The sequence below is a fragment of the Urocitellus parryii genome, chromosome 11 (genome assembly GCF_045843805.1).
Source record: "Urocitellus parryii isolate mUroPar1 chromosome 11, mUroPar1.hap1, whole genome shotgun sequence".
NCBI lineage: Eukaryota > Metazoa > Chordata > Mammalia > Rodentia > Sciuridae > Urocitellus > Urocitellus parryii.
This window is the reverse complement of record NC_135541.1, coordinates 124103776-124117966: the sequence shown is the minus strand read 5'-3', so window position 1 is coordinate 124117966 and position 14191 is coordinate 124103776. Positions and strand designations below refer to the sequence as shown.

The window sequence follows — 14191 nt, the reverse complement described above, 5'->3', positions numbered from 1 at the left end:
TTTGATCAGGTGTTTCTTTGGTGGTGATTCCCATGGCTCATGACTTTGTTATTTGCTCTTTTAGAAAATTAAGAAGGGAATTTAAAGAATCATTAATCTGCATCTGAATGTATGCATGTGAGTGTTGAGGGGGATCCAGAGGGAAGCAGTCTGGGGCACTTTGAGATGTGTGAAGCTCTTTTTAACTTCTGTGATGGGGACTCATGGCTCCTAGTGTTCACCTCCACCTGTGGTACTGGGTCCTCTCTCTGACGGTGACCCTACTTGTCTTCCAGGGTTTGGGGTGCTGATGTTTGCTGTGGATGGGCAGGCTCCTCACCAGGCAGAAGTTCCCTGGTGGACGGCTGTGACGCGTGGCTGCCGGTGAGGGATGGCCTGGTCTTGCTGGTGAGGGATGGCCTGGGCTGATGGCTGCCAAGCTCTGGCCCTGATGCTCTGACTGCCTGGGCTGGATCTTGATTCTCCTCTTGATTTATGTTGGTTTGCTTCCGTATCTTCTCTTGCAGGTAGTGGTAGAGTGTGCTGGATTGGACGGCCCCTCTCTGCACAGAGTAGGGCTCCTGGTCTCTCTGCGTCCTTTCTTCAAAGCCTGGCTCAGTCTTGGCTGGGCTGGGTGGGTCACCACCTTCTCCTTCCTGCTTTTGAGGACTTCCATCCTCTTCCTCCAGGGTTGCATGCTCCCCTGCCTCAAGGTGTGTCTCAGGGGAGACGGGGTCATCCTCATCCTGACTTTTTAGTAGGGGCTCTTGGGCCTCTGGGGCTCCACCTTTCTCTTCTTCGGTCTTGGGGTCCTGGACCTTTACCCCTTTTCTGCTGTTTTCTTTAGGGAGCTGCATTACAGAAACCTGGTCCGTGAGATCTGCCTCCTGGAACTTTCTGCCTTCACCCCCTGCTGTGGTCTCCTGTGCCTCTGGGGGTCCCTGGCGCTCCACAGTCACACCCGGGTCCTTTGTCCCTGAGCCTGGACTCCTGTGCTCCCCCGGGGCAGGCTGTCCCTGCTCCTCTGGGAGCTGACCATCCTCCCCTCTGACTGACAGCACCGCTGCCTCCCGCACTCCGTGGTCACCTGGAGGTCCCTGCTTCTGGGGATCTGGGTCATCACCGCCACCTCCCTGCACGGACCCGCTGGGTGGGTCCACGTGACCCTGGGAACGCCCGCGCACGCGCAGTTCCCTCCCCTCGGAGCCGAGGTTCCCTTCTTGAGGAGCCGGGCCGTCGGGGGTCTCACAGGACCCCTGGGCATTCGGGGGCAGCTCGGGGTCCTCCCTGACTGGCTGGTCCCCGGTCCCCGCGGCCCTGCGGGTTTCCCCTCTGCCGTCGGGTCCCGCGGACGGGGGCTCGGGGCGCCCCGGGGGGGCCGACTCCCGGGTTCTTCCTGGGGCTCCGGGCGTCCCCTCCGCCGCGGGGCCGTCTTCGGCATCCTTGGCCTCTTCTCCTGGGATCGGTGCCTTCTCCGTCTCGGGACGACTCTGATTCCTTCCTTCGGATCCCGGGAACCGGGTTTCAGACCCGGTTTCGGCATCTCTTTCCCTCGACGGTTCTTGGAGTCGCTGCCGCTGCCCGTCCTGCGAGTGGGCCTCCAGGACTGGCTCCTGGGCGACCCTGCCACGACCTTTCCGCCCTGCTGACCCGGCTCCTTCTTCTCCCTGGGCTCCAACATCGGGGGGTTCAGAAACACTTCTGCTGCCGCCTTGGGCCCGTGGGTCCGTTGTCTGGCGCCCCCTTCCTTGTGCAGGGGGTTCCGGGGTCTTGGGTGCTCTGCCGCCGGCCTCCGGTTCCTCCCAACCCCTTGTCTCAGGGAGGCTCCCAGCAGCATCCTTTTCTGGCTCTTGGACCACAGAAGTCCCACTCTCGTCCTCCGTGTCACTTGATCTCGGTGTCTCTGGTGGGTTCCTGGCAGCAGCTGGTTCGGGCAGGTCAGCAAGCTCTTCATCTGGGTTCTTCTCTGACTTAGACACCTGCCTCGGTTCTGCACTTCGTAATGATTGTATATCAACATAACAGAGGTTCAGTAAACTGAAGATGGCAAGAACGAATTCATCAAAACTGATGGTGCCATCCTTATCACTATCCAGGAGATTCAGGTTTCTCTCCACAGCATGCATAACATGGGGCTGCATGGAAACACAGGGAGAATTCAGCTTGTTCATATTTGACCGAGTCTCCAGAGTATCTGTTTCTCTCTTAAGAATCCTTATTGGTGGGGGATATAGCTCAGTTGGTACAGTGCTTGCCTGGCATTACAAGGCCCTGGGTTACTCCCCAGCACCCCCACCCACAAAAAATTATATATATATATATATATATATCTCCTTATTTATTTATTCGCCTTATTCCTCAAGAGTGAGCAACACTTCCCCAGACAGTAAGAATCCAGTGGCTGTGGTTGTCACTTTTCACCAGAGAGCTATGACTAGGGAGCATTTACATCCCTTGTGAGTTTTAGTTAGATTCATCATGGTTTGTGACTCTGCTCGGAAGTCTACTTTGCTGAAGCAATATTCCCGGTCATGAAACCCTCATTTTCTCTGTAGGACTGACTAAGCAATTGCATATGACCACAAATAATTGTTCAAAAGTCAGTGAGTGCTGAGAACTGATGGCCTAATTGTAAAATGTGCACAGATTACCTAAGCTCACCTTGCTTGGATTAGGGAGAATTGGAAAGTGGATAAGAACTGTCACAGCTCTGTGAGCACCTCACCTGAAGAAAGTCCCCAAACTCGCCCTGAAGGAGCCGTTTCAACTCTCTGCAGGTCAGCCTTGCCTTGTCACCATCCTCTCTGGAATACTTGTGGAAGGTCTCGATTACGCAGAGGACACTTCTCAGGAGCCGAGGCATCTTTTCAGGAGAGACTGTGAGAAGGAACAAACAAAACCCATTTCCCAGGATAGGTCTTCCAGGAAGGGGACACCAAGATCGTCCTTTCTGCCCCTTCTCCAGCTCTTCCATCACCGGCTCTATTCTGGATCTTGAATATGATATCCAAATACTAGGAGTGATTTAGTTCTGCCGTGGACATTGTGATGAGATCAGGTCTAGCACAGGTTATTAGGAGAGGCACTTTTCCCCACCCTGCAGTACGCAGCAGTATTCACGTGTCTGGAGAATGTTTGATGGTAAGAAGATGGTGAAACAAGAACTCAAATTTAAGTTATTGAGATGCACAGATAAAGCCAGCAGAGGAAATCAGTCTTTTGAGCCTCTCATCTGAGAATATCCACTTGCTTTCCTCCCACCTTGCCTCTGCCCAGCCTCCTCTGCTTAGGAAAGACTTTATAACTTTTAATTAGTAAAGCTTCTAGAAGAAAGGGAAATAATGCCAAGGAAATAAACTGCTGCATTTGCAGTTGGAAGCGGCACGTTTTTAAACAAGAAGACACAGTTCCATGTGAACTCACTGGTAAAACAGAGTCTTGCTCTATTTAGTGATGTGACTGCCCATCATTAAAACAAGTCTACATTTTCATTTTAATATAGATCTGAGTCCTGAGTCTTGCTAAGTAACATTCACACCCGTGTCACCCAAACAGTTAATATTTTGTAAAAAAGAAAATGATCAAAGAGGTTCCATAAGCACAGAATACATTTTAGATAGCAGGACTCCCCGTTTAATATTATCAGTAGAGGTTAGCTTACGGTATGTTTCCTCTGAAGTCTTAACACCATCTCACATATAAGCAAAGCTTCCCCCGAGGTTCCTAATGCTCTAGCAAATGTCTGAGGCTTACCTGGTTCAGGAGTGAGAGCAAGCGGAACGGGAGGCAGCGGGCTCTCGCTGGCAGCAGAGCAGAGACCTTTTATTGCGTCTCTAATTGCACAGCTAGGAGGGAGACACCCTCTGGGTCTAATGACCTGATTCATCTCCACCAAACCCAGGCTCCCCTCCTTCTCCGCCCTCAGCTTGACTTATTTTTATTTCCTTTTTTTCCGTCTTAATATCAGATTCATGCAAAGCCACGGGGAAGGGGTTTCTTTTTTATTTATGGACTTTTACAGGTTGTTTTGAGGGATCCTCAGGGCTACAGGATAGTGTTTTTTCTTTTTTTTTTTTTAACCTGAGGACACAATTACGTTTCTGATTGACAAATCATAGGTCTCAGAAGTCATCTGATTCCTCTCTCCGAATGCCGGATGGCCTGTATTTGACCTAACCCTGAGAGATTAATGTCCATCATGTGTTTAAAAATAAAGGCTCTGTTTAGTCATGTGACAAAAGTGGAGACACCAGTTGATTCAGCTGTTTTCATGCTTTGTTCTTCTTGCCCTGAGGCAGTTAGGAGAATAAAAAAATCTTTTGCTGGGTGTACAGAACCTTACTTACCCAAGATGTGCTATTTTAAGAATGTGATTGACATCTACCTTTAAAAGACATTTTTATATTTCAGGGAACTTAGAAATTACTATCCATATCACCATGTTCTCTTTGTGATGAGAAAAGGGGTACATGAGGCTAAAGTGAGGACTGAAATGAGTCTGAGATGCTAAATGGGAAAATGTTTTTATTACCTCATAGGTTTGGCCCCTCATAGTAAAGAATATTTTATTAACAGGAGAATTAGATCTCTTTGTTTTCTTAGATGTTCAAAATGAGAGTAGAGTATGTTTTATATCTTTGTCTCCTTTTCAACAGACCTAAGAAATAGAAACAAAGCCATCGGAACAAGGGTAAAAGACAAAAGAGCAGGTTAACCAAGGATGGAGATGGGGATAATTAAATGAGAAACCAAGGCTAAAGGCTGCATTGCTATTGAACAAAAACCTTGTTCTGAGTTTCCTGATCTGAAGACAAGTACAGGGCGATTGAACTTTGGGGAGAAATTCATTCTGAGAGTTGACATCTAAGAACAATTTCTCAGCATCACCCCCAAAGGGAGGTGACTTCTACTGAGAATTGGGATTGGCCCATGAATGTCACCTTAATTCTGATTAGTTAATATTCCCTGAGTACCAACTATTTCTCAAATACCATGGCAGGCATTAAGGTATTTAAATTTCAATAACTATGTCTCCCTGCCCTGGAGCTCACTGGCCAGTATCATGACAAGAGGCTAAAGGAAACTGGTATGTTCAGGCTGAATTGGAAAGAAATAACAAGGGAAGACATAAATAACTGTCTTCAAGGATCTGCAGGGCTTTCAAGGGTGTGGGAGAGAAAGGAATTAATGTTTGTTGAACACTCATGACATGTCAGGTGCTTGACACAGGCTGTCTTAATCCCCACAGCCTGTATAGGTAGTTATTATTCTCTTTTAGCAGATAAGGAAGTGAAGACTCTTAGATGTTGAGCAAGTTGCCTATGGACATGTATCTAGTAAATGGCAGAGCCAGGATTCAGAAATAAAACGTCTAAGCATATGTTTCTGAGCCCATGGTCTTTCGGTAAGTTGAGCTCTTTATTCTGTGCAATGCCAGAGAATAGAGGCACAATCAATGGTTGAAACTCTCTAGAAAGCAGACCCTATTTCTTAGAACTCGTCATGGGTAGAGGGGTCTGATAATGATTTATGCTGCTCATAAAACAATGGGATCTCTGTCACCAGAACTGTTCCTATGGAGGCTGAACCATTCCCTGTTGGCTAGTTATGGGACAAATCCTGCCACGGGAAGAGGGGAGACAAGAGTGGCTCACAGTGAGGAGCACAGAATTCTTCCAACTTTAAATGTTGGTGGTTTTACATTATAGTTCCCTTTTCAAAAGCAAAGTAAGATCTTGTCTTGTTTCTCAACGATGTAAGTGCTCCCAAGCCCTTTCACAAGGACTCCTACTTTTTCAGTGGTTACTCAAGATCATTTAATTAATACTCAGGCTCTGGGTGAGTGGTGACTCAGAGGGAATGACAGGAGGAGGAGGCTGCTCTCTAGCTGGTGTTTTAAAAAAGTAGACTGCAGTACAATAAGACCCCGGTTGCCCATTCTACAAAATGAGGTGTGGGGGGAATGGGATTTATATAAAACCATCTTTATGGTCACCCTGAAGTCTTGAATGGCAAATCTGACCGTCACAACCTGGAGATGTGCTGGACACAGAATTGATAGGAATGGCAGAGGTGAATGAGAAGTGGGGCTGTCAGCGGGAACAGAGACTGAATTTTGTATAAGTGACATGTCTCTGTGGTCATTTCCTTCTTCCTCTTCCACTTTAGAGCACAGGGCCTAACCTTCCTAGCCAAATCCCCAAATTTCTTCCCTAAAGAAATTTAGCAAACCTTTTGTGCTGGGGACATATCTCAGTTGGTAGAGTGTTTGCCTTGCATGCACAAGGCCTTGGATTCGATCCCCAGCACCACAAAAAAAAAAAAAAGAAATTTAACAATCTCTCTAGAAATGCTAAATGTAAGCTTCTTGAGGGCAGGGTACTGTGTCCAGTTAGGAGAGAACCTGGACTATAGTAGGAACTCTATCAATATCTGTTGGCCTATAGAGTGGGAGCTAAGGCCTCTAACCCAGACATTGGTTCTCGAGAAAACCTACTCCATTATGGTATTTGGGAGTATGGGGGTCTGCAGCCTGCCAGCCATTTACTCACAAATCCACAGAATTCTCAACTCTTCCACAATTTTCCTACTTAGTGTGAAAACGAACCTATTTATGCAAATCAAGAGAATCTCAGATCTTTTCATTGGTATAAATGGGCAACCAAGAATACTATACACATAATTCAGTAGCATTAAAGATTAGTAGAAAAACTGGTCACAGAAAACAGATATAATTCAGAAAATAGAAGATGAAGGTGTCTGTAATTTTTTGGGGAACCATCCTACTGTCTTCCACATGACCATACTAGTTCACATTCCCATCAACAGTGTTCAGAGGTTTCCTTTATTCCAGATCCTCACTTTTTATCTCTTTGATAATAGACATTCTAACAGGTATGAGATGATTGTGATTTTGGTTTGTGTTTTCCTGGTGATTAGTGATATTGAACTTTTTTCATACACCTGTTGGCCATTTGTATGTCTTCTTTTGAGAAATGACTATTCCGGTCCTTTGTCTATATTTATTTATTTATTTTTGTGGTTCTGAGATAGAATCTGGGGCCTCATTATGCCAAGCCTGTGTTCTACCAGTGCCTACTCCCTTTGCCTCTTGTAAATTGGTTTTGTTCTTTTGTGGGTATTGTTTGTTTGTTTTACTATTGAGTTGCTGAGTTCCTTACATATGTTGAATATTAACTCTTAGCCTTCAACTTCATGGTATTTGTTCTAAGGAAATGTAATTGCTGTGTCAAAGAGGTATCTGGTTCCCATGTCCCACTGAAGCATTATTCTCAATAGCCGTGGTACAGAATCAATGTAGGTGTTCATCGGAAACTGAATAAGGAAAATGTGGAATATTTACACAATGGGATACCATTGGCCTTAAAGGAAATAAATCCCACCATTTGGACAACATGGATGAACCCAGGGACATTGTGTTAAGTGAAATAAGCTGGCCACAAATATTAAATGATTTCACTTATACTTGGAACCTAAAAAAGACAACATCATAGAAGCGGAACTCTGAAAAATAGTTCAGAGTTCCAGCTCCAAACTCTAGTAATTATCCAGAAATATTCCTCTTGTCTAACTGAAACCTTGTACCCTTAGAGAAATTTCTAAACTGTTCTGAGTTCATTTCCTTATCCAGTGGTTACCAGAGGCTGAGTGGGGAGAGAAAATAGGGAGATGTCAAAGGGTACAAGGTTTCAGTTAGACAAGAGGAATATTTCTGGAGATCCATTACACAGTATTGGAGACTATAGTTAATAATAATGTATTATATACTTGAATATTGCTAAGAGAGGAGATTTCAGATATTCTCAACACAAAAAGATCAGCATGTGTTAACTAGCTTGATTTAATCCTTCCACAATTTATACAAAGCATCACATTATATTCCATAAATAAACACAACTAATATTTGTCAATTAAAAATAACTCTAATTAATATAATCAAATAAATTAAATGAGACAAGGCCAAGCTTGTCTGGGGCAGTTAGAGAATTAAAATGTACTTCTAGATTAAAAGTAACTTAAGAAATAAAAAAATTAATAATAAAACCCCCAATGTCGACAGAATCTTCTGAAGTAGTATTAGCCAATAGAACTATATGTATCTATCAAGAACTTGAAATGTGACTAGTGTGACTGAGGAACTAGATTTTAAATTTTACTTAGTTTTTATTAATGTCAATTTAAATCACCACATGTAGCTAGTGATGACCTTATTGGGCCACAGGGTTTTAGAATAGAAAGCAAAAAGAGAAAGACGTTCAAGAGGTGAGAAGAAGATGAGAAACATAGAATCAACTTAGGAGGTCCTACTTTTAATTAATGAGGATTCCAGGATAAAATAAGAAAAAAAAATAGAAAGATTTATCAAAGAATTCATGAAGATTTCCTACAGGGCTTCTGACTTTTTTTTAATAATTATTTTTTTAGTTTTCAGTGGACACAACATCTTTATTTTATTTGTATGTGGTGCTGAGGATCGAATCCAGCGCCCCGTGCATGCCAGGCGAGCGCACTACCGCTCAAGCCACATCCCCAGCCCAGGGCTGCTGAGATTTAAAGGCCCACAAAATGTTCACTTAGATATATGCTTGGAAATCTTAGAACATCAAAGACAAGGAAAAGAAGGGTCAAATATCTTGCTTGAAGCTACGAATCTAATAAATGGTGAACCTGGTTTTGGCCTCAAAACCTCAATGGTGAACCTTACTTTTGTGCCTATATGTTTGATATGACAAAACAGACATTTTTTTTTTTTTTTGCCTCCAAGAGTCTCTCCAGGGTAAATGCATGGCATATTTGGTATGTTGGAGATGACTAAGTTGAACAATGCTATCAAAAGTCTAAAAGCATTAAAATTAAAACAACAACAACAGCATCTTTGAGAAAGGGAGAGAAGAGAGGTAGTGTAAGTGGTTTAAATCATCACCTGTCATGGTGGAGACATAATTTAAAATTTGATAAATTCTACTACCTGAGGTTATTACTTGAAAAATAAAAACACAATAATTAGAATTAGGAGTGGGAGTTGAAAAGATGGGGGGCAAGACATTTATTTATTGATTCATTTTTATAATAAGCTTTTCTGCACTACTTGATATATTATCATTTATATTCTAAATTCCTTGATAAAGTAATTTTCAATATTATGAACATTAATTATAGAATATACAGAGGAGAAATGAACACTTATCAACTATCCTTACTTAATAGGCATTTTATGTGTATAAACTGTATCTTTCCAACAACATTTTAATTACCTGACAGGAGAGACAGAATTATGGATTCTTTATGATTAGCTTTTTTAGAAGAAATTAAGTGGAAAAAATCCACTTGAGTTAGAATTAAACAATCAGGTTGAACACCCACCTTTATCACTTAGCATTCATATACTACCAGTGTTTACATCTTGTTCTATAAGTTTTTCTCATTTCTTCTTTGCATTATTTTATATGATGACAGCTTTCCCAGGCTCATTCAACATGTTTCTACTTGATATGTTCACAGCATTCTGTCCCATGAATGTGCTCTAGTACACATAATCATCTGTTTTGGGATATCTTAATTGTTTCCAGTTTGTCATTTTTATGAGCCACAATGTGATGAACATTCTGTAGCTAAATCTTTGTGCACATGATGCTCAAACTGTTAGAGTCATCGACTCCTCCAAATCATCCTTTCTTAATAAGCTGTTCTTATCATTATTATGAAATGGTTGATGTTTGTTATAGCTAACACATCATTTTGTATTTAAATAGAAAATGTTTTCATGGGTTATGCAAGCACTTAATAGTGAGTGCATCGAGGCCCTTGTATAATCAACGTGTGCAGTGTGTTTATGCTCACATTACAGGAGTTCCTTTCAATGACCATTAGGTGACTGAGAAATATCTGCTGAATAAACAAATGAAGAACAAATGGTGGTTGAGAACTCTGAAAAAAGTTCAGAGTTCCAGCTCCAAACTCTAGTAATTATCTCACCTTAGATAAATTTCTAAACTGTTCTGAATTCATTTCCTTATCTAGAAATGGAGAAGGTAGGGGGGTAATATCATCCAGAATTCCAGAACTCCAGTGTTGAATAAATGAACTAACATGCAAAAACATGTAGCAAAAACATTCGGCTCATAGTATTTTCTGCTGAACTAACAACTCTGAGAAGTCTGCCTTGGTCATTATTATATCACCAGGCCAGCACAGTGCCTGGAACATAGGAGGTGCTCAATATTCGTTAAGTAAAAAAAGATTAAGAGAAGCCAATTAAAATGGGAGACCAGAATTAAAAGAACTGGACTTATTCTTATCTCTAGTTACTGACTTTAGGTCTTTATTTCTGTGGATTTAGTATCTTTATGAAAATCAAAGTATATGAACTAGACCATAGAGGTCTCTCTGAGTTATTGACTGTTAACCTTATATTTTGCACACATTATTTGCACTCTTCATAATTCTGAAGGGTAGGTAGAATTACAAAGAAATTGAAGCTTAAAGATATTATGTAAATTGCCTCACATTGGACTGGCAAACCAGGGTCTTCATTACTCCAAAAATCTGAGTTCTTTCTGCTACACTATGTTGCTTCCCTGCTAATGGCTAGTTTAGTTAGAGAAGGCAGTTATAATGAAGCATCATAGATTGGTGGTTTATAAATGACAAATTTACTTCTCATAGTTTGGGAAGTTGGAAGTCCTGAAATCAGATGCTGGATGGTCAGGTTTGGTGAGGGCTTGCTTCATGGTTCACAGATGGCCATCTTTCCCCTGTACTTCCCTTGGTGGTGAGACTACTCCGGGTCTCTATTGTGATGGCATGGATTCTATTCGTGAGTGCTCTACTCTCAGGACTTAATCACCTCCCAAAGGGCTTCACCTTCTAAGATCACGTTGAGAGTTAGGGATAAAATTTTTCAATCTATAACATGTTTCCCCCAAGCTCTACAAGCTCATAAATCTATTCCACTCCACATTTGTCACAAATATTTTAAACTTCTAGGAACAGTGGTAGATAAATATTGGTCTAATAATTTTATAGAAGAGGATTATTTTATTACATATTGCCTTGGAAGTTATTACTACTAGGACCACTTGTACTCTGGAATAATAAATTCATGATTTCAACTCCTCTATTACATTTCTTATCTTTGCCATTTTTTACTTTCCTTATTTCATTTGATTGTTTATTTCCTTGAGGTTCACTGAGCCTCCTTGTAATAGTTATTTTGAACTCTGTCCATTCATACATCTCCATTGCTTCAGGGATGGTCACTGGTACTTTATTTTGTTCCATTGGTGATGTCATGTTTCCCTGATTGACCTTGTGGCCGTGTTTTGGTGTCTGTACATTTGAAGAAGTAGGTACTTATTCTGATTTTTGGAGACTGGCATTGCCTGGGAAGGAACTTCACCAGTCAGCTGGTCCATCCAGAGAGTATGGGCAGAACTTCTGGTGAAATAATAAATTCAGTTTTCATGTATTCCTGTCCATAGCCTCCACTCCTTAAAGCTCTCCCATTTGCTAACTCCCAAGGTATTAGATTTCTATCTATTTTCTGATTAGATTCTGTGGATGGTCAACTTTATATGCTAACTTGGCTGAGTCATGATGCCTGGATATATGGGCTAACATTATTCTGCATGTGAGGATATTTATTGATGAGATTAATATTTAAATGGGGTCTGATCCAGGAAGTTGAAGGCCTAAATTGGAAAAAAAGGAAAAAAATGACCCCACCTTGAGCAGGAGGAAATTCTACCAGCAAATGACACTCAGATCTGAACTGCACCATCAGTTCCCTCCCTGGCTCTCCAGCTTGACAGCCCACCCCGAAGATTTTGGACTTCAGGATTATTGAATGAATCATTTCCTTTAAGTAAACTCTCTCTATATAAATAAAATAATTTCCGTTTCTCTGGAGAACACTGACTCATACAGATTTCAGGGTCCATTATTTCAACCACCCTGATGATTGCTGGTGTCAGTCACATGTGCAAAGACAAATTTCAGCCCTGGGTCCAACCTTGTCTTTTGCATTTGTGCTACAGAGCATGGCTGGAGAAATTCTCATGGCTAGGCACATTGGTGCCATGATAAATTCATGATCTCTAGCTTCAACTGGAAGCTCAGCACTTTTTTGTGTGATTGTACAGCTTCTGTGGTTGGTTTTCTCTTCTGTGTTCTACAACAGCGACTACATTTTAAACCAGCTCTCTTCTCCCCCTCCTCTCATTCTCAGAAGATGATCTTACCTCTTTACTGCACAAAGAAAATAAAAAAAATTATCAAATCCAAATTCCTAAATGTTCTTCTGCCAAACTACAAACAGGTATCCATTGACACTCACATTTTCTTTCTGTCCCACCAGAAAAGGTATTCGTCTGAGCTGTTTTTTCCCTCTGGATATCTTATGCTATGTGGGTCATTCCTTCCTTTTCTAGAGTTCAGCTTCTCTTTTCTGGTTCCTTCTCATGGGTACCTTTTTGAGGGCACTAGGATTGAACCCAGAACCTCACGCACTCCACCACTGAGGTAGAGCCCAGCTCTTCTCATTAGTGTTATTAGGCTCGAGTTCTCCCATTCCACTAAGTCCTACCTTGGACCCGCAACCCCATCTCTCCCTTCTGCCCTTCACAGCCATCTTGTGAGACTTGTAGGAGTACTTATTTGCCTTGCATTGCTCAACCTAACTCCCTTGCTTCCCACTCATCACCACATTACCAAACCATCAGGGACTTTGTAGTACCTCTCTTAGGTTCTCAAAAATATCTGGTGATAACTCTCCTCTTTCTTGTAGCATGTTATCTTCTAGCTTTTATGACCCCTATTACAGCTATTTTCCTCCTACCTCTCTGACTGCTTTGAATTTTCCTGTTCGTTTTTCTCCGTTGACTTTCTCTTAAACGAGGCAGATCCTCAGGCTTGGCCCTAGGCCAGTTCTCCATCTCCTCTTCCCCCCACGTCCTGAATAAACTCACCCACTCTTATGGTTTCTGTTAATTCTCACCAGCAACCCGTGCTGATGAGATGAACTGGGTTCAAAAGAGCTGGCTGCAACATTAAGCTGAGAAAATGGCAAAAAAAGCACAGGACACACAAGTCATTTTCATGTCGAGGGAGGTCAGCTTCCACGTGAAAGAGCGCTGGAAAAGAGTGTGCACCTGGAATCTCTTTTTTATTATAGGGGGACACACAAAGGAGTTTCAATAGAATCTTCTTCACTAAATAAGGCAGGGGATAAGGTTTCAAGGGGGTTTGTCCAATCCCATTGGATAAGGGCCAAGGCCAGAGCCAGAGTAAACAACTTCTTTTTTTGTTTTGAATTCTAATTTGTCACGTGTGACAGCAGAATGCAAAGCTGAACTCATCATCTCCTCTCACATCACGGATACTCCTTTATGCTCTCATCTCAATACTGGAACCACGACCACAAAGCTCAACGATAAACATCCTCCTCTCCATTGTTCCTTCTGTTGATCTTAATTCTCGAATACCTCTCAAGTAGAACCATTTCTCTCTCCACTCCCGTTATCCTCGCTGGGCCAGCACCGTCTCTCAGAGGGACTGCTGTAATGTCCTCCTATGTTCTTGCTCTCACAGCCAGTTCTCCACACTGCAGTCAGTGGTCTTCATAGACTGCCAACCTAGTCAATTCCCTGCTTTAAACAACAATGATTCTTTTTTTAATATTTATTTTTTAGTTGTAGTTGGGCACAATACCTTTATTTCACTTATTTATTTTTATGTGGTGCTGAGGATCGAACCCAGGGTCTTGCAAGTGAGTGGCAATCGCTCTACCACTGAGCCACAACCCCAGCCCAAACAACAGTGATTCTTTAAAAAAATTTTTTTTTGTAGATGAATAACATGCCTTTATTTTATTTGTTTATTTTTATGCAGCGCTAAGGATAGGACCCAGTACCTCATGTTCTAGTGTACTAGGACAAGCACTCTGCCACTGAGCTTCAGCACCAGCCCCAGCCCCACAGTGATTCTTTATAGCCCTCAAGATAAACTTAATAGGACCTGTAATACTTTCCCAAACCCTTCTATTCTCATCTTTTGCCATTTATTTCCTGGAATTCTAGGCTCTAGTTAAATCTAATTTTAATTTTCTTGAATCCACTATGTTTTCTCTTGCCTCCTATTTAATGATGATTTCACTTTGCCTAGAAAGAAAGATTTTTTTTCCCTCTTCACCAAG

At 42.2% G+C, this 14191-nt stretch overlaps 1 protein-coding gene across 1 annotated transcript; it reads right to left on the bottom strand.

The window, feature by feature from the left end:
* Positions 1 to 260: 260 nt before the first annotated feature.
* Positions 261 to 2842, bottom strand: Tchhl1 (trichohyalin like 1). Its single transcript, XM_026403986.2, has 2 exons — positions 2705 to 2842; positions 261 to 2114 (listed from the first exon to the last, which is right to left on the bottom strand). Exons 1-2 carry the CDS (start codon positions 2840 to 2842, stop codon positions 261 to 263), a joined length of 1992 nt encoding a protein of 663 aa, XP_026259771.2.
* Between the last annotated feature and the right edge of the window lie 11349 nt (positions 2843 to 14191).

Coding starts and splice junctions, on each gene's coding strand:
- Tchhl1 (XM_026403986.2), bottom strand. CDS start 2,842: ATGCCTCGGCTCCTGAGAAGTGTCCTCTGCGTAATCGAGACCTTCCAC. Junction 2,115..2,704: donor AGTTTGGGGACTTTCTTCAG/GTGAGGTGCTCA, acceptor GTTTCCATGCAG/CCCCATGTTATGCATGCTGT.